The 18410-nt window shown below is 39.7% G+C and overlaps 1 protein-coding gene across 1 annotated transcript in view; it reads left to right on the top strand.

Annotated features, from left to right (window-relative positions):
* Positions 1–18410, top strand: part of LOC126379845 (protein nervous wreck) — a 69253-nt gene that overhangs the window by 43426 nt on the left and 7417 nt on the right. Inside the window, exons 4-14 of the mRNA XM_050028790.1 lie at positions 1156–1300; positions 9167–9303; positions 12487–12640; positions 12925–13152; positions 14157–14342; positions 14554–14790; positions 15214–15358; positions 16328–16485; positions 16974–17123; positions 17511–17768; positions 18120–18233. Of these exons, the coding sequence (XP_049884747.1) occupies positions 1156–1300; positions 9167–9303; positions 12487–12640; positions 12925–13152; positions 14157–14342; positions 14554–14790; positions 15214–15358; positions 16328–16485; positions 16974–17123; positions 17511–17768; positions 18120–18233 (1912 nt within the window). The remainder of the gene's footprint in view (positions 1–1155; positions 1301–9166; positions 9304–12486; positions 12641–12924; positions 13153–14156; positions 14343–14553; positions 14791–15213; positions 15359–16327; positions 16486–16973; positions 17124–17510; positions 17769–18119; positions 18234–18410) is intronic.

Genomic DNA, 18410 nt, shown 5'->3' with positions numbered 1-18410 from the left:
ACGAGAGGGGGCGGTATTTTAGACTGACTCACTAGTCATAGTTTGTGTTATAATTTTAAATGTTTTAATTATTCGTAATTTTAAGCGACAAATTGTATAAATTATTAAGTGAATAAAAAAATTATAAAATTAAAAAAAAAAAAATTTGAATTTCGAAGCGAATTGCATCGAGCTTACATCCCTTACTGGTTGTTTTTTAGTGTTTTATTTTTATTGTTTCGAATTGTATTAAACCTACAAAGATTGAACAAAGGATTTCAGTATGGCTGCTATAAAGCTAACAACAATATTGATTTTTGTATAATCTGTATCCAATATTACTCATTGGGATGTTACTTTGCGAGGCTATTGCATTAATATGTTCTATATAGTAATTAGATAAGAAGTGAAATTTTGTATACCCATTTACCGACAATGCGCGCTTATATCGCACATAGTTCAAACAAGCAATTGTATTCAATTACTGAAAAATCTCTTGGAACTATACCACCCACCATATGCCTGTTGTTTCTATATTATCCTATAGTAATAAAGAGAAAAGTCACAGAAAATCTGATCTAAGTATATACATATAGAAACGTTAAAATTTACAAAAATGCAACCTCTGCGTGCATTAGCTTTTAATGCGATGTGCGATATAAACGCTTCGATACAACTGGGTTTAAATCAACCTGGCTTAGCACTGCTATGCGGGGGCACAAATTATTAGAAAATTAATAAAATTAAGTAATAAAAAATATTAGAAATCATTAGAAAGAACAATATTACGTTACAACTAGATACCTATAGTTACTTTATGTCTCGATGAATGGATATTTATAAGACAGTTGGTGACTTATACAAGAGTACTTTTGAAATTTTAAGTTTAGGTTCGAATTTGGTCATCTTTAAATTGAAGAATTCACCTACTATGAAAAAACCAGACTATTATTGAAAATATATCGTAAAAAGTCTTATTCAATGACACTGAAGCCTACTTATTCTCTAAAATGTAAATAGATACTGCAATCTAAAAAAATGCTTTTTTCTTTTAGATCGCATTTAAATAGATTTAGCTTTGCTTTTTTCAAGTGGGTAGGTCCGATTTCCCGTTTGTTGATGTAGAATGTCAATGTGCAGACAATGTACTTACTTACTAATGTGTGACGTGGGCAGGAACATGTGGAACGTGTGGCGCACGGTGTTGGAGGAGAACGAGAAGCTTGCGCGTGCGCGGCTGGCTGCTGTCGAGGTCTTCCAGCAGCAGATCGCCGACGAAGCCAAGTTTCTGCGGCAGCATAAGCTCAATGTCGCCAAGAAAGTATGTACCAAAACCTTTACCTAAAATTTTAAATTTTTGTTCTCTGGGTTTGTTCGTGTATCTCACAAAAAAAAATCCTTTATGCCAAATTTGATGATTAGGTCTTTAGGAAATAGGTATCCCATAGGTTTGCTTCCCCTACGAAATGTGTGAAAATAAGACTAAAATGGCTGTATCTTTGGATTGCGTTGATTTGGAAGCTTGATTTAAATAGAATAGAATAACTTTATTCCCAAAACAGTGCAGTACAATAGTAGAGAAGATAAAGATAAGTATACAAATCAAAAATACACTGCCAGGGAAAAGGGACTGACTCAGCATGTTGTTGCGAAGGATAGTAGAAATACCACTCTTAGCAACACTGATTTTCGCTTACCTAACCTGAAGAATTAACAGTGCCGATTTTTATAGAAGCGCCTATCCAGATCCTACAAATAGCGAAGGTGAAGCCCAAAACCCTTCCAGATTAGGTCACGTAGGTACCTACGAAACGCATTTCTCAGGGACGTGGGTTTCCACACGATATTTACCTACACCACTGAGCACGTGATAATCATATAAGACCTAATGAATTCGAAAACAAAGACAATTATTGGTTTTATGCTCATGCTGGGATTCGAACTTGCGACCTCACAGTCAGAGTCAACGGTTCTTCCAACAGGGCTAACCCGACTTCTTATATTGGCGCATTCTATGAACAATTCACTTTGCATTGAGTACCAAAACATTGTTACAGCATTATATTTCAGTAGAAAACATCCATCATAAACAGAATAACCACAACCCTGGTAATGTATTAACAGCAAATTCTGCTAGCAACGTCGACCAATTTTACTTTAATTTAAGTGGCATACATTAATCCCGTCAATTAGCATTGACATTTGAAATTCCAGAATGCAAAATTACGTACTGTCGAGGTCCAAATTAGCTCTGTATGGTTGACCTCATTTGCCAGTGGTTAGAAACATGGAGCTCAGTCAACTCTGAGTAAATAAGTCGAACCGATTCTGACCTATTTAAGTTTAACATCGTGGGTTCTTGTCGAGCTGGACAGCGGGATCGTCCCAAAATATTTGAATGACTCTCCAATATTACATGAAGGTCGTCAGAAATAGTAGCGGACGACTCTTTACTTGACTTTATCATTCACATTCGAGGCTTCTAATCTATGTCGATAAATATATAGGATGTTAGTGACTTCTGATGCTATCTTGATCTAAATTTACTAAATTATTTATAACTTTAGCCAGCCGTTGAAATAAAAGCAAATTAAGCATTGCCGATAATTTTAGGCAAGTTATTGAGTAAGGATTAAAACTATCCGTCTGTCAGTCTATCGCTCCCGCAGTTGAACGATGCTACAGGCGCTGCCAGCGTCATCCGCTTCCTGTTTCCTGTTTCCTTCAACTAATTACATTGCTGCTAACACCTTAAAGCTTTGCCATCCTGCAAATTTCTCAATACTGGAAATGTTACTCGAGATCAAATTAAAAGAAGGAAATAAAATAGGTACTTAACAGTTTCTGATAGTTGTAAGCTGGGGTTGAATTTCAACAAGTTTATTTTTTTCATCATTTCCGTGAGATTTTTTTATTTCTTCACATATTTCATAACAAATAAAACTTTAACTTATTTTAAAGTATGTGCGTGAGTAGGTATCGAATACGATTATTTATGATTGCTTGTTTATGAATCCACTGAAATGATAAGTACAAACGAAAGTACAAAGTACAAAGAAATGATAATTAGCCCACTGAAATGAATGAAACGGTTTTACCATTTCGCTGTTATATATCACCCGTGAAGTGTTATTGGCATTTCAGTCCACCGATTCCACCGAAATGATAACACCGAGATGAAAGTGGGTTACGGACTAGCCATCGAAATGATAAAATGGCACATTATCTTCTTTTTTGTCGTGTTATAGATTCCGTAACTGAATGTTTTATTTTTGCCAAGATAGAAGACTACTTATTTTATCCAGAAAAAAATGTATAAAATCATTTAGCAGCATTTTGCGATACCGTTCTCAGTGCCGACGCGTTTGTTTTGGCTTTTGTAATTCACCTTTGTCTTCTTACTTTTGCCTCAACATGTGCCATTAGACAGCATTAGACACACGGAAGTGAATTTCTACAACGTACTAATGTCTATGTAGGTATATCTTTGCAAATATGTTCACAAGGTATTTATAAACCACATTTTTGAGCTTTTTGAATTCTAGATCCAGCAGTTCATTATTCAAACCCCAGATATAGAGAATAGAATAGTATAAACTTTGTACACCCGTTTTGGTATATGATTAGAATCTGGATTGCGTTGTTGATCAGAAAACAAGCAAACGAAGCCGTTAATACCGAAGTACACCTAATTCTGTAAATAATAGATGCGATAACAGATTCATTGTAGAAAGAATATGCTTAGAGACTAGATATTGAAATTCGTAACACAAGGATGATAAACAAATGTTATCTTAGTCAGTAAGTAGTTGAATTTGGTGGTCATTAAACTGGTTGCTTGCAAAGATTCCTGGGAGTTTTGAAAATTATGGTGATTTTAAAGATTTTAGCCTTTCCGAATTCCAACTTTGCTTATCTTTGCCGCCTTAATATTAGAAAAATCGCGCACAAAGATCGTCTTTTGACCATATATGTAATGCATTTTATTTAAAATTATTACTAACTATGGAGTGAATGGGAAAGTTGTAGAAGACGATATTTTGCACAAAGGTCGTGGGGGAAATATTTAATAGACTTATAATAATCTGTACGTTCTTGAGATATACTGCGTAGAGTAGGCGCCTATATTAGTTGTTTGCATAACAAACTCTGAGAGGCTGTGACCTTTGACCTGTAATTTGTGTTGGCAACATCAAAGTCTTAATTATAAATTTTACTGTAATATATTTTGCTATGGCAATATTACGGTACTTACGCCACGGACTTTGCCGATGAGGCATGTTTTTCTTTTCTCGCTAACTTAATGTAAATATTTCCTATTTATTCAATACAGTCCATTTTTCAATACAGTCATTCTAACAACATCTCGAAGGGTTTTATTTACCGGAGCAACCATCGCCTCCAACAATTTGTAATTTTCGTAGAATGTGTGTTGTTATAGCGTATATATATTATCCTAACAAGTAAAATATCTATTACATATATAAATGTGGGACAAAAATACCTGCTTTTTATTCAGTGCTTTTATCTCGGCTATCATAAAACGGTAGTGACTTTCCTCGAAACACAGACATCGATAGTAATGTACCACGCGCTGTGTTCCAGTTGCAATTCACAAAGACTTAACGATATATCATATATTAATTAAAAAAGGATATTAAGGATACCTGTAATGTATGGGTATGTATGTGAATATGACATGGTATGTATTTCCCACGGCTGGGAATGGGGGTCCCTTCTATCCACCAGATTAGGTAACAAATTATTCACTTTTAATTAAACTTATATTATAAGTAGGTCAGATTATGAAATAAGAAATTAATAAAGTCTGCACACAACAGAGCACAAAGCAAACAATACTCATACTGCACAATACACGATTACTTAAACGGACAAAACATTCCTTGAGATGAGGAAGTATTTCCTGGAATTTTCATTTTACCAAGAAGAGAGACCAATCTATAAAGCCTTGATATAGCTCAACGTCTATTCAGCCGTAACATAGGTACATTCTTATCCTCAATCAACCCGATATGAATTCCATGTGGACCGTAGCATACTCCACCACCCTAGTAGTTCTTCAAAAGTTAAGTGCAATAGAATGTATTGTATTGTACCATCGACACAAAGTACTCGAGTTTTTAAAAAGTCTGTCGTCCTGACTTTGCATTGCGTTCTATTCACGGCGTTCCAACCCTACCATAATACTTAGAGAAGACCACGTCAAGCGTCTTGTAAGCTTCTTACAAACGATTGTGAAAAGAATAGGGCCTGACGCAGGCTCTGTACTTACACAGCCAGTGTCAGCCTCTATTCTACTCTATGTTATAACTTTACAATGTTAGTAAAACGATACCGTAACTATAAGAAGTATTGAACAGCTACATACAATGGAAGTGAATGAATAACTTAAGCTCATATTCCGACTTGGTATTTTATAAAACCTTTCAGTTCACTCGAGCTCAAAGAATAGACAACTCTTCAAAGAGTTGACAACTTTATCAGCTGCGATGTAGTGAAAAGTGTTGCGCATAACAAAAGCTCTGTTAAGTACATGAGTGTAAAGTACAACATAAACAGCTAATTATATTTATAACACACGTCTTCCCTTCAGTTCTGTAAACAGCAAATACATAGGTATTTGCTTCACTAACTATTATGTACGGAGCAAAATTAGTGCTCTTTCATACAGCGATCTGTTTTACTGGATGCTTCTGTGTGAAAGTGGCTTAATTAAAGAAGTTATTGTTCTGTTCTTATGGGACGGGGCTGCAGCACACCATAACAGCATTACTAGCGACGTCGTACTAAGATAAAAACCGCACCAGTAAATCAATTAGTCGTATGCTCCGGAGCAATAAATCTATTTTCAGCGCACATTATAACAAATGCTATTAAATGAAGAGAAAACCTGCAGAAAAGGCAGAAAGGGATATTGGTTTCTTGAGTTACTTTGAAACTTAATGCACATACAAATTCTTCCGAATCGTCAGCATTTACAATTTGGTATGGTGATTGCCTATGCCTGGCCTATGCCCAGCAGTGGGCGTCGTACGGCTGATGATGATGATGGTGATTACCTATTAGCGCGAAATAAAAAGTCTATACCTATTAAAATCACCACGGAATAGAAGTAAGAGGTTAGTGTAAAAACACTTCAATGTACTTTTCTTAAATTCTAAAATCCTTCTCTCGAATGGAGTCAGGGTTACTAATGAGCCGCCAAAGGCCTCTGGCATAGCCCGTGTAACGACTACATACTTAAGTGATTAGTTCTTAGGACCGACTTCTTAACGTGCTCTCCGAAGCATGGATCGTCTTACTTTCGGACAATCGGGTAATCAGCCTACAATACAATGTGCAAACCAAACTAGGCATCACAAAGTGTTTTTTTAGTATGTCCCCACTGGTATATGAATTTGGGACCTCCGGATCGTGTGTCCAACACTCAACCACTGGACCACGGAGGTCCTTAAATTAAGCTTAGACGATCTTATTATTAAAACATCCTGCAAGTATCATGGGGTTAAAAAGTCACATTAAAGCTATTCACCTAAAAAAGCAATATTAGTTATGTTTGCATTGCGCACTTACTTTTATATGCGCATATGACAAGTTGCAATAAGTATTCCTTCTTTATATGAATTGCTTCGATGTGGCCTTTTAAACCCCCGAGCTCAAGTGACAGGGCTATAAAGTCCAAGTTTATTAAAAAGTTAGTTCTTGGACTAAAATCATCCCGCATTACAGTATTTCCACGAATGAATCTCAAGTACTTACTTCGATCATATAAACTCACGCCGGTAATCCTTAATGGGGTGAGCAAAGCCACAAGTAATTGAAGATAACTTAGACCCACACTTGATATGAAGTCCTAAAATGGACATGATGAACCTTTGGTTTTGTACCGATACAAACAATAAACATAATAAACTTATGCTTAATGAAACTCCTGCGGATCCATAATAATTAGTCAGACAAGAATCTATAGACATTTTTGATAGTTTCGGACAGTCAGGTGATTCAAGCCTGCAAAGTCCTTACCAAACAAAGGACAGTCTCACAAAGTAATTTCGACAATCTCCCCATCGGGAGTCGAACCCGGTCCTCCAGATCGTAAGCCTAACGCTCTAACGACTAGACCACCAAGGCTATTACCAAAAATTGAATTTGGATTAACTCAAATTAGTAGTGACTAATCCTCCTTTCCGTGTTGAGTACATAACTTTAGTGCTATAATATTAATCTATACTTATAATAAATCTGTAGAGAGGTCAATTCTGTACATTAAATATTTTTTCAAAATAACTATCAGGGGGTGATAAGTGGTCGATACTGATGCCAAAAATGCAATCAGTAAAATTTTTGTCTGTCTGTCTGTCTGTCTGTCTGTCTGTCTGTCTGTCTGTATGTTCCTTATAGAAACAAAAACTACTAGACGGATTTTAATGAAACTTGGTACAATTATTCTTCACACTCCTGGACAGGTTATAGTATACCTTTCATCACGCTACAATCAATAGGAGCAGAGTAGTGAAGGGAAATTCTTTTGTATGAAAAATCTAAACCACTCAAGTTAGACGTTTGAAATTTGGCATGCAGGTACCTTAGATACCGTAGAGGTGCACTAAGAAAGGAATTCCCGAAATTCCTACGGGAACGGGAATTAGCGGGAAAATCCTTTTGTATGAAAAATCTAAACCACTCAAGTTAGACGTTTGAAATTTGGCACGCAGGTACCTTAGATACCGTAGAGGTACACTAAGAAAGGAATTCCCGAAATTCTCACGGGAACGGGAATGCGGGAAAATCCTTTTGTATGAAAAATCTAAACCACTCAAGTTAGACGTTTGAAATTTGGCATGCAGATACCTTAGGTACCGTAGAGGTGCACTAAGAAAGGAATTCCCGAAATTCTCACGGGAACGGGAATTAGCGGGAAAATCCTTTTGTATGAAAAATCTAAACCACTCAAGTTAGACGTTTGAAATTTGTCATGCAGGTACCTTAGGTACCGTAAAGGTGCATTAAGAAAGGAATTCCCGAAATTCCCTCGAGAACGGGAATTAGCGGGAAAATCCTTTTGTATGAAAAACCTAAACCATTCAAGTTAGATGTTTGAAATTTGTCATGCAGGTACCTTAGATACCGTAGAGGTGTACTAAGAAAGGAATTCCCGAAATTCTCACGGGAACGGGAATTAGCGGGAAAATCCTTTTGTATGAAAAATCTAAACCATTCAAGTTAGATGTTTGAAATTTGTCATGCAGGTACCTTTGATACCGTAGAGGTGTACTAAGAAAGGAATTTCAATTCCCACGGGAACGGGAATTAGCGGGAAAATCCTTTTGTATGAAAAATCTAAACCACTCAAGCTAGACGTTTGAAATTTGGCATGCAGGTACCATAGGTACCGTAGAGGTGCACTAATAAAGGAATTCCCAAAATTCTCACGGGAACGGGAATTAGCGGGAAAATCCTTTTGTATGAAAAATCTAAACCACTCAAGCTAGACGTTTGAAATTTGGCATGCAGGTACCATAGGTACCGTAGAGGTGCACTAAGAAAGGAATTCCCGAAATTCCCACGGGAACGGGAATTAGCGGGAAAATCCTTTTGTATGAAAAATCTAAACCACTCAAGTTAGACGTTTGAAATTTGGCATGCAGGTACTTTAGTAAACTTAAAGCTTAGTTGCAACAGGATATTACAAAATTCCCACGGGAACGGTAGTTAGCGGGAAAAAACATTTGTATGAAAAAATCGAAACCGCGTAAGATAGATGTTTTCAATTCAATTCAATTAAATTATTTATTGCATTCCATGTAGTACAATGGGGTGTTACATAGGCATAGGAACTAAAACATGGACCCTGTAGGGCACAGCAACGTTGAAGGGAAGAGAGGAAGTGTGTATTAAAATGAAAACTCAATGAACAATCAATTAAAAAAAAATCAATTCAATCAATTGATTCAATCTAGCATGCATGCATACCTTAGTAAATATAAAGTTTATTTTTGGCTGTATTTTGAAAAATGGGAGTTATTGGGAAAAAAATTGTACTTATAAAAAATCTAAACTGCATAAGTATGCACTCCCACACACACAAAGATCTCTCTCTTATATAACACGCCACGCGGACGAAGTCGCGGGCAAAAGCTAGTTAACAAATATATGTGGTGTGCAGTGCACGGACACACTAGCGCAAGCGCATAAGGAGCTGCAACTGACCGTGCTGGACGTGGACAAGAACAAGAAGATGTACTTCGACGAGGAGCACACGGCCCACGACGTGCGCGACAAAGCCAAGGACATCGAGGAGAAGTAAGCTCTTCCACTTTCTAACTTTCTTTGACGTGACTTATTGTAGATTTGCCGCAAATGGCATTAACTATTTGGCGGGAACTACTTTCCGATGCCGCTATTACACTAATACACGATTTCAAAGGGCCCTATTTTTTTTTCTTTTTTTATAGAGGGGGAGATGCCTTATGCATACCCAGTCGCACGAACGACAGGGTTATGTGGGACTCGCGCCTACTAAAACCCCCTCTGTACTACAGACTGCAGACACAGCGGTCCCGCACCTTCGTTAGTTTATTTTTTTTTGTTGGATTACTTGATTAATTGCTCCTTAATCTATTCCTTAAGTCTATGCTCGTTGATTTTTGCTTTTTTCTTTTTTAGTTTGTTTTTTTTTGTGGGACCCTAACTCCTTATGTCTTATCCGTCTGTTACACCAACCTATCGCAAATTTAAGATCGCTTGGCATTAGGCCGGTCGGAAGCTTCTATAGTTGGCTAGGATTGTAAACGTAATACGTGTTCACACGAGGTAGATTCGTAAGTTGGTTTAGTCTTTTTTACTGCAAGTATTTAAATATGACCAAACCAACTTCAAAGGGACGAATAAAAACACAGATTACTGATTCACTTTATAAGTATAGTATAATACATATATAGTATATGTATATAGTATATACCTATGTATAGATCTTACGAGGAGCAACTCGATTAAACATTGCCCCGGACGTTTTAAATGGAAGTTTCAGGGGGCGCAAAAAATATAATTTAAAAAAGACGCTTCGTTCACATAGCGGAGGCGGATAACTATCGCCAACCAGATCGCCCCAAGGTAGCACTTTAACAACAATCTCCTGCGGCTGCTTAATAAACAAGGGCACTAATGATTTACCTCCCTATTAGGTATATATTATACGATAAAGTTCTACATCGCCGATTCCATAATAGGAGTTAATAAGATAAAATTGCAATGTTGCGATTTGTGCAACATGTCGGCAAATATAGATATTAACTTAGTAGTTGGTGAATGGGGCTTTCTTTTTTAAAACTATAATTTTAGTGCCTCTTAAAACTTCTATGATGTCCAGGGCAGGTGTGCCCAATCTAGTTGCTCTCCGTCAGACCCGGGACTGCTGGCTAGGGTGGTCGTGTCTTCGTTGATTTTGGCGCCCCCCTATAACGGCGCCCGGTGTGCTCGCCAGTGGAACTTTTGCGAAGTCACAACTCACAGCAGTGACTCGATGTTCTGTAAGGTTACAACAGCTCGCATCACGATGCTCCGAATGGTTGCGGCTGGTGCCGCGTCGCTCGGAGCGGCTGCGGCTGTACCCTCGACGCTCCGCGCGGTTGCGGTTGCCTTCGCGATGCTCGACATGGATGCAGCAGGCGTCGCGATACTCGTCAAGGCTGCAGATGGCGTCGCATTGCTCGGTGTGGCTGCAGCTGACGTCGCGAGGCATATCATGGGGTCAGCTGGCTTCGCGATGCTCGGTGTGCCTGCAGCTGGTTTTGCGATGCATGGCGCGACTGGCGTGTCTGGCATCGCGACTCTCGCTGCGGCTGGCGTCCAGGTTCGCGGCGCAACTGGCATCGCGATGCGCGGTGCGACAGGCGGTGCGATGCGCGGAGCAACTGGCGGCGCGATGCGCGGAGCGACTGGCGGCGCGATACTCCATATCGAGGTGCACTAAGGGTCATTGGAATAAAACACAACATACATTAAAAGCGCGAAGTACAAGTTTAAGTTTTAAGCAATTAATGTATTCTGATATAGACATAGATAAGAAAGTAGGTCACCGCGTTTAATTCGTAATTATAAGCGCGGGAGACCCTACGCAAACCAGCGTGCATTCGTTTTAATCTGTGACGACGACGTCACAGATTAAAACACTACGCGAAAAGAAACGACACACTTAACGCTTGTGTGTACGTACAATGATGGGGGGGGGGGACGCGGGAAGTCAGTTCAGTTTTTGAAGTGTTGTGCAAGTGATCGAAGAGGGAAGAAGAAGTGAAAAACTGAGAGTAAAGAAATAGTGGAAGTGAAGTAACAGTGCAGTGCAGTGTTCTGTGTACCGTTCAGGAGACGGGTAAAGTGCGTAATAAAAAGAAGTCACAGTGACTGAGTTGGACCGTCTCTGTGCATATTTATCATATTTTTTATAATTATTATTAAGTATCTATTGTGTACCGTGTGTATCGTGAATAAATTCGCTATCCTTGGACTGCGTGAGTTTCCTTCCATTCCCGAAACCCACTTCAACAACACTATGTGTAATTTTCTTTGGCACAAGTCTAAATTCCATTCTGGCTAAGGATGATCCTTAGCGTTTAAACGCATCGGCTTAAAGAACTTCAGCGTTCTAGATCAGATGTAGGTAGGTACTATAGGGAGTGTCAGAAGTGCCAATGTAAATACTACTTTATTAACGTTAAGTACTAATATTCTGTAAACAAGTTTATTATCTATTACAGCTATATTATAAGCATCTTTTGCTGGACTAGTCCAATTAAAAAAGCGAAATAAAAAACCATACAACTCGTTCAGCTGCTTGTCCATCTATCTTAGGGCTTGGGCTTGGTATCAACAATGGCTGCAAGTTCACTTTGATTACTTGTGGCTCTGCCCACCCCGTCACGGATTACGGGCGTGAGTTTATGTATGTATGTACTAGTTACACATGTTGAATAAACCGACAGAGGGATTTTATCCCTGATAACATGATGGACAATTGTGATGGGCGAAAGGCTGATATGCCCTTCCCAAAATAACTATCCTAAGATTCCGTATCAATACTGGCAAGGTTTTTATTACTCGGGGATCTGCTTACCCCGTTCAGGATTACGGGTGTGACTTTATGTTTGTATGTATTAGTCATTTCGCTTTCAGTCTGTCATTTAAATGCAGAAACCCCGTGCGAGTATGACTTTCTCACGGATAAGTAGCGCAGGCGCTACCTTTCACTTGGGCAGCCTGCTTTTATTTTACTAATGTACCTTCACAGACGCATGCTCTGTATAAGAGAAGAAGTGAAGTCCACAAGTGACTCGTCATTCGTCTACTAATGTAGCCGAAGTAGGGCTGCTTAAAAAGTAAGACTTCTCAAATCGATTTGTATCGAAAATTGCATTTATGTGACATAGTAGAAACGAGTAGGTGTGTATAAAGTGGACTGGATATGCGCTGATGTAGTCTCATTCGCAGACTGAAGAAGAAGAAAGGATCCTTCTTCCAGTCGATAACATCGCTGCAGAAGAACAGCGCCAAAGTCTCGTCCAGGAGAGATCAGCTGGAGGAGAAGTCCACGGGCGCCAGGAACGACTATCTTCTCAGCATTGCCGCTGCTAATGCTCACCAGGTAATTCCAATTCAATAGATTTGGGATAGATGAGATTTTGATTATTTTTTTATTGAGACTTGTTTTTTATTGATTGTAATTTGTTTTGTTTTCATTGTTTCGAGTTTATAAACTAAAGTTCTATAGGTTTTACCAGTCAGTTTCGTTCCCGCTATGTGTGTTTGAGGATTCATGTAATAGGTTACGAGACACAACGTTCACGGTGATGTCCAAAGTTATACATTATGAATGAAACGTCAGCTACCCAGATTTGAATTCCTATTCACCGTGTTTTTTTCCAACAGAACCGCTACTTCCTGGTGGAGCTCCAGTCCTGCATGCAGAGCATGGAGTCGTCGGTGTACGAGAAGGTGTCCGAGTTCCTGACGCTGATGGGCCGCACGGAGCTGCTCACCTGCTCCGCCACGCAACACTCGTTCGGCAAGATCCGCGACCAGGCCCAGCAGCTCACCCGCGAGTACAACTTACAATGCCTGTACCTCTACTATCCGGTTCTTAAGCAGCACATTCAGGTCAGCAGCATTATTTGAAAGTTCATAACAGCTTTGGTGAACCGAAGAGAGCCAGGAACCAAGAATGTTCCATACATGTGGGATATAGAAATAGCACATGATATATTTTAAATCTTAAGTCTTTACTCCTTTTATTTTACACACACCTTATATTAAAACAAAATCCTCTCACCCGACCGACATCGCACCAAAGACTCTCCTTTCTTACTTTTTAAAACTGCCTTACGCCCCATTCATTAACCATCCTCCTTTCATACCATAAACAATCAAATTCCCATTCATTATCCTTCCATAGTATTCTCACTTTCCTACATACATTTAGCTAATTTCCCAAGACATTGTAAGACACGAATGGGATTGCATGATACTTAACGAAAAATAAGCGAGCCTTTTAAAGTTTGACTTGTAAACAGTTTGTGAACACCAAGTTGCGACTACTATTATGATTCCTATATTTTCCTACATCTATACTTGGATACTTAATACGTTACTCTGATACTGTGATAATATTCGCATCATGCTTTCTTGTAAAGTTAGTCTAGAAATCCATGCATGCTTCAATAACATCCCGTTAACACGACACGTACGGCATGCTTCGATAAACTCTCGAGCTTTCGATTCGATGAACGCGAGATTGTAATTGATTGCATCGGATAACTATACAAATTAGCAAACTGATATTTTACTGATATACTTAGTAAAAATGAGAGTCCATTTTACTGAATTAGATAGAACCGTGAAATTCACGGTGTCGGCGACGTGAACCGATGCAAGTCGTGACGTTTTACGACTTTAACGTGAATTTACATGTTACGACGGTCTGTCACATGGATATGTAGACAAGCCCCCGCCTAATTGTCAGATAAAGTAAGATAATTCCGTACTTTGGTCCCGGCTACTACCAAACACTTGCACCGTGTGGTAAGTACGCTTCTCCACAGGTTTAGTGGCGGCCTGTGCCCTGCCACAGGACTCATCTAACTTGTTACGTATTTTGCTTACAGTACGAGTACGAGCCGTGCGACAACGACCCGGTAGACACGGTGACGATGGACCACGAGTCCGTGGTACAGACGCTAGCGCAGGAGGCTCGTCGCTGGGCCACGCGCGTCGTGCGCGAGACCGCTCTCGTGCGCGATGCTACGCGCAAGATCCATCTGTATCAGGCCATGCGTGATGCTGGGCAGAAGGTAACAGGATACTTGCATGACCTTATTTCTATACACATAGGTACATAAACTCTCGGAGGATAGGGCCATAATACAGGTATATTTATTTAAGCTCAAATTTAAAATTTAATTGTTTCAATTTGGCCTTTTAGACTCCCTGATCAGTTTTAGCATAGCGTACTTTCAAAATACGTCCCTATTTAATTTGTAAAAGTTTTTCACGAATTATTAGGTGGATCCGAACGACCCGAACGGCCCGGAACTGGAGGTCCGCCTTGATGAGCTGCGCGCCACCATCCGTCGCTCGGAGACTTCCAAGGTGAAGTACGAGGCGCGCCTGGAGTGCCTGCGGAACAGCGGCGCTCCGGTGGACGAGTGGCTGAAAGAAGTAGACCTGCTCGCAGTGCAAGACACCCTGCCCCGCAGCAGCAGTCTACTCAGTGTGAGGACCGATGCCTCTGGAGCCGCTGTGAGTGTAAGCGTCCCTCCCCTTCTTTCTTTCTTTCATCTTTCCTCTCTACTTTCAACATCGTAGTGTCATAGACGAACTAACTCCGAAATATTTTTTCATACTTCCGATCTTTACCTTTAACTCTACTAATTTGTATGAAAACTTACATCGTGACTATTCGTGACGTCACACAGTTGTTGTGTTTTTATTAATTTAAATTATTATGTAAATAAATTAAATAGAAAAATCATTTTAATTGGTTTAAGACTTGTAGTAAGTAATTTAGTAATTAACAGTTCGTAATTTTTGATCCATGTAACTAATTATGTCGTAAATATTCGATTTATTATTAAATTTTCACTTTAATAAGTAAATTGATCGGTATTTACGTTTTCTTTTTTTTAATAAAATGGCTAATTGATCGATGGCTACATTGCGCAGGACCACCCGAGCTCGGACTCCTTCTACGACAGCGATAACACAGACGGCGAAGCGGCCACCTCGGCCCCTCCGGCCACCACCTCCGGCCACCAGCGCACCACCTCCGGGTCACAGCATGAGGATGACCACGACGAGGATGTCGATGGTAAACAGACACATCGCATTAATTCTGAACGATCTATTGATACCTATCCATATTCTTCGTTTGACTTTATCACTCCTAATATCATCTGCTGACACATATTTCATGCATGCCACATTAAAAACGACTTCATTATTATTAAAAATCTCTTGTTTATTAGTTTAGACTTACTTATTTTTAATATTCGGTTTCATATAGGTACCTACCTATCTACCTATATGGTAAAACCTACCTATATGATATAATAAAACCCACTTTATAATTTCTGCTCTTTTTGTGATTATTCCTATGTAATATTATGCCAATTAGTTATTACAAAATAATCCTGTTAAGTAGGTAAATCTATCTATCTACTCAGCCTGTATCCACCCACTGCTGGGTATAGGCCTCCTCTCTTTCACGCCATCCTTTCCGGTCCTGTGCAAGTCTTATCCATTGCTTCCCGGCATACCTCACAATGTCATGTGACCACCGGGTTGGTGGTCTGCCTCGATATCACATACCATCCCTTGGCCACCATTCAGTAACAGCTTTAGTCCGTCTGTTGTCTTCCCGTCTTGCCAAGTGCCCTGCCCATCTCCACCTAAGCCTAGCGATTCGTTTACCTACATCCAGGTAAATCTATAATAATGGTATTATTTGAGCTGGTTGAGGGGAGGCTCAGCAGTGGAAAGTATTGTGAGATCACTCATATTGTTTTTTAGGTACTTAAATTATAAATGTTCTTATTAGGAACGCGGATCCCAAAGGCAAACATAGACTGCTTTTTTGATAGCTAAACAAACCAATTTGATTCGATTCTTTACAAAGTTATATTTATTATTCTAAAGATTAAACGTAGAAAATCATTGCGTTTTCAATTTATATACATTCTAATATTTTGATTTAATTTGTTCTTGTAGGAAGCAAGTACTTACCTTACTTGCGACAAAAGTAAATATTTTGGACACTCAACAATGTTATCATTTACAGCTGTGTTGGAGGAGGAGCGCATGCGCATTGAGTCACTGACTGTGGGTTGGGATGACCCTACTCAGGTGAACTGGGGTGAACCCGAAACTGAGGCCGTCATCGAGGCCGAGCCGCCGGCCCCATCTCTTTACAAATGCACTGCGCTGTATTCTTACACGGTGAGTCATGTTGTATCCACGGTATTGTATCCGTTGCTATGGTGACCCAGCGGCAGCCACAACCGCGGCTGCGATTGTGGACGTTCATACACGACGTCGTCCGCCGCAACAAATTCTCGCAAGCGCCGAATGTGAGCACATGATCTCTTCTACGTAAAACATACGTGACGCTTGGGGTGACACGTTGCGCAGGCGCGCGGCGTGCCGCACTGTGTATAAGTCGCCATTTTAGCTCTCCTACTACCTGGAAGCGATCTCACAAATGCTGTTAAAAATGTGGATTCTGTAGTATTATAGCCCTGTAATTTTTTCACTTGCTTACCTAATTATTCCAACTTTTTTTACTGCAAACTTAATTCTAACTTAACTCCACTATAAAGGGATCCAAACAACATATAAAAAATGCAGTTTTACATAGCATTTTGTGTAAGATTTGCATGGTAATATAAATGTACCGTCACGACTCAGATGTGTAAAATCACTTATAGGCTCAAAACCCGGATGAGTTGTCGATCATTGAGAATGAGCAGTTAGAGGTGGTCGGTGAAGGCGACGGAGACGGTTGGCTGCGCGCACGCAACTACCGCGGGGAGGAGGGCTACGTGCCCCACAACTACCTTGATGTTGATCGTGAGCAGGTAATAATCATTTTATTATAGCTAGTTGGGTGTACATACTATACACCTCTGCCTACCCCTTTAAGGATATAGGCGTGATGCTATGTTAGGTTATACTTAAGTACTTATATCTGCTTTATTCAAACAGAACATACATTTATTCAACTGATTATTGAGATAAGAGAAGACAGAAGTCTTCGATTTCAGCTCTGCCACAATAATATTTACGTACCTACATTACTTCCTAAAAGACAGTAGGTTTTTATAATAACAACGGTTATCATAATTAAAACATAATAACGGGTTCTTACTACGTTTAAAGTAGGGATATGAGAAAATATGAGAAACCCGTTATAATAATCGCGTTGACTTAAAACAATGTACCTATAAACAACGGTTATTTCACAGGCTTCGAGTGCTCCGGGGCTGGTGAGCCAGATATCCTTCTCCTCTGTGGACTACACGGTGGAAGGCGAGGACGCCGACGTGGTCCAGTCACCCGACCAGATCTCGGTGATCTCAGCTCCGGTGACCAAGCCGGAGGAGAAGCCTGAGCCAGCAAAGGCCGAGGCTGCCAAACCAGATCTGCCTACACTGGGCTACTGCTTCGCGCTCTACGATTATGATGCCGAAGGCGATGATGAGCTCAACTTGGAAGAAGGACAGGCAAGTTCTATTACAACTTCTTCTTTTTAAGTATTCTTGTTGTAAAACCATTCGCCAAACTGATTGTCCTGGTTGTTCAGCCACGAAATACTTCTTCACTCCTCATAAAGCTGAAGACTCTTGCTAGGGGTTCATAGCCAAATAGAAATCTTGTCTTTCTGTTTTGAAATTTAGATAGTAATCCGATTTTGCGAAAAAGTAGGTACAGTTATCCATATATTTTTTATCTAGAAACAGAAACCGGAATCCCATTGAAAACCGGGAGTCGTAAATGCTGTCATAGATTTTTTGTAGAACATTACAATGTGGCCATTTTATTATACATCTTGTGTTTATGAACGATTGTTGTAGATGATTCGCATCGTGTCCCGCAACGCCCACGGCGTTGACGACGGCTGGTGGCGCGGCGAGGCCAACGGGATCACCGGAAACTTCCCCTCGCTGATCGTGGAAGAATGTGACGAGGTCAGGTCCATTTGCTTAAAAGTATAAGCTCATGACTATACCTATCCCAAAATACCCACACATCACTGAACTTTCCGTTAGACCAACATGATAGGTGGTGAGTCGCCAACTGTGTGTGTCCATTTACTCTTTAAGAAAAAAATGATCAGTATTCAATAGGTCCTTTAAAGGGAATTT

This window comes from Pectinophora gossypiella, chromosome Z (genome assembly GCF_024362695.1).
Source record: "Pectinophora gossypiella chromosome Z, ilPecGoss1.1, whole genome shotgun sequence".
Taxonomy (NCBI): domain Eukaryota; kingdom Metazoa; phylum Arthropoda; class Insecta; order Lepidoptera; family Gelechiidae; genus Pectinophora; species Pectinophora gossypiella.
Note: the sequence above shows the minus strand (reverse complement) of the source record. Positions and strands in the feature narration are given on the sequence as shown.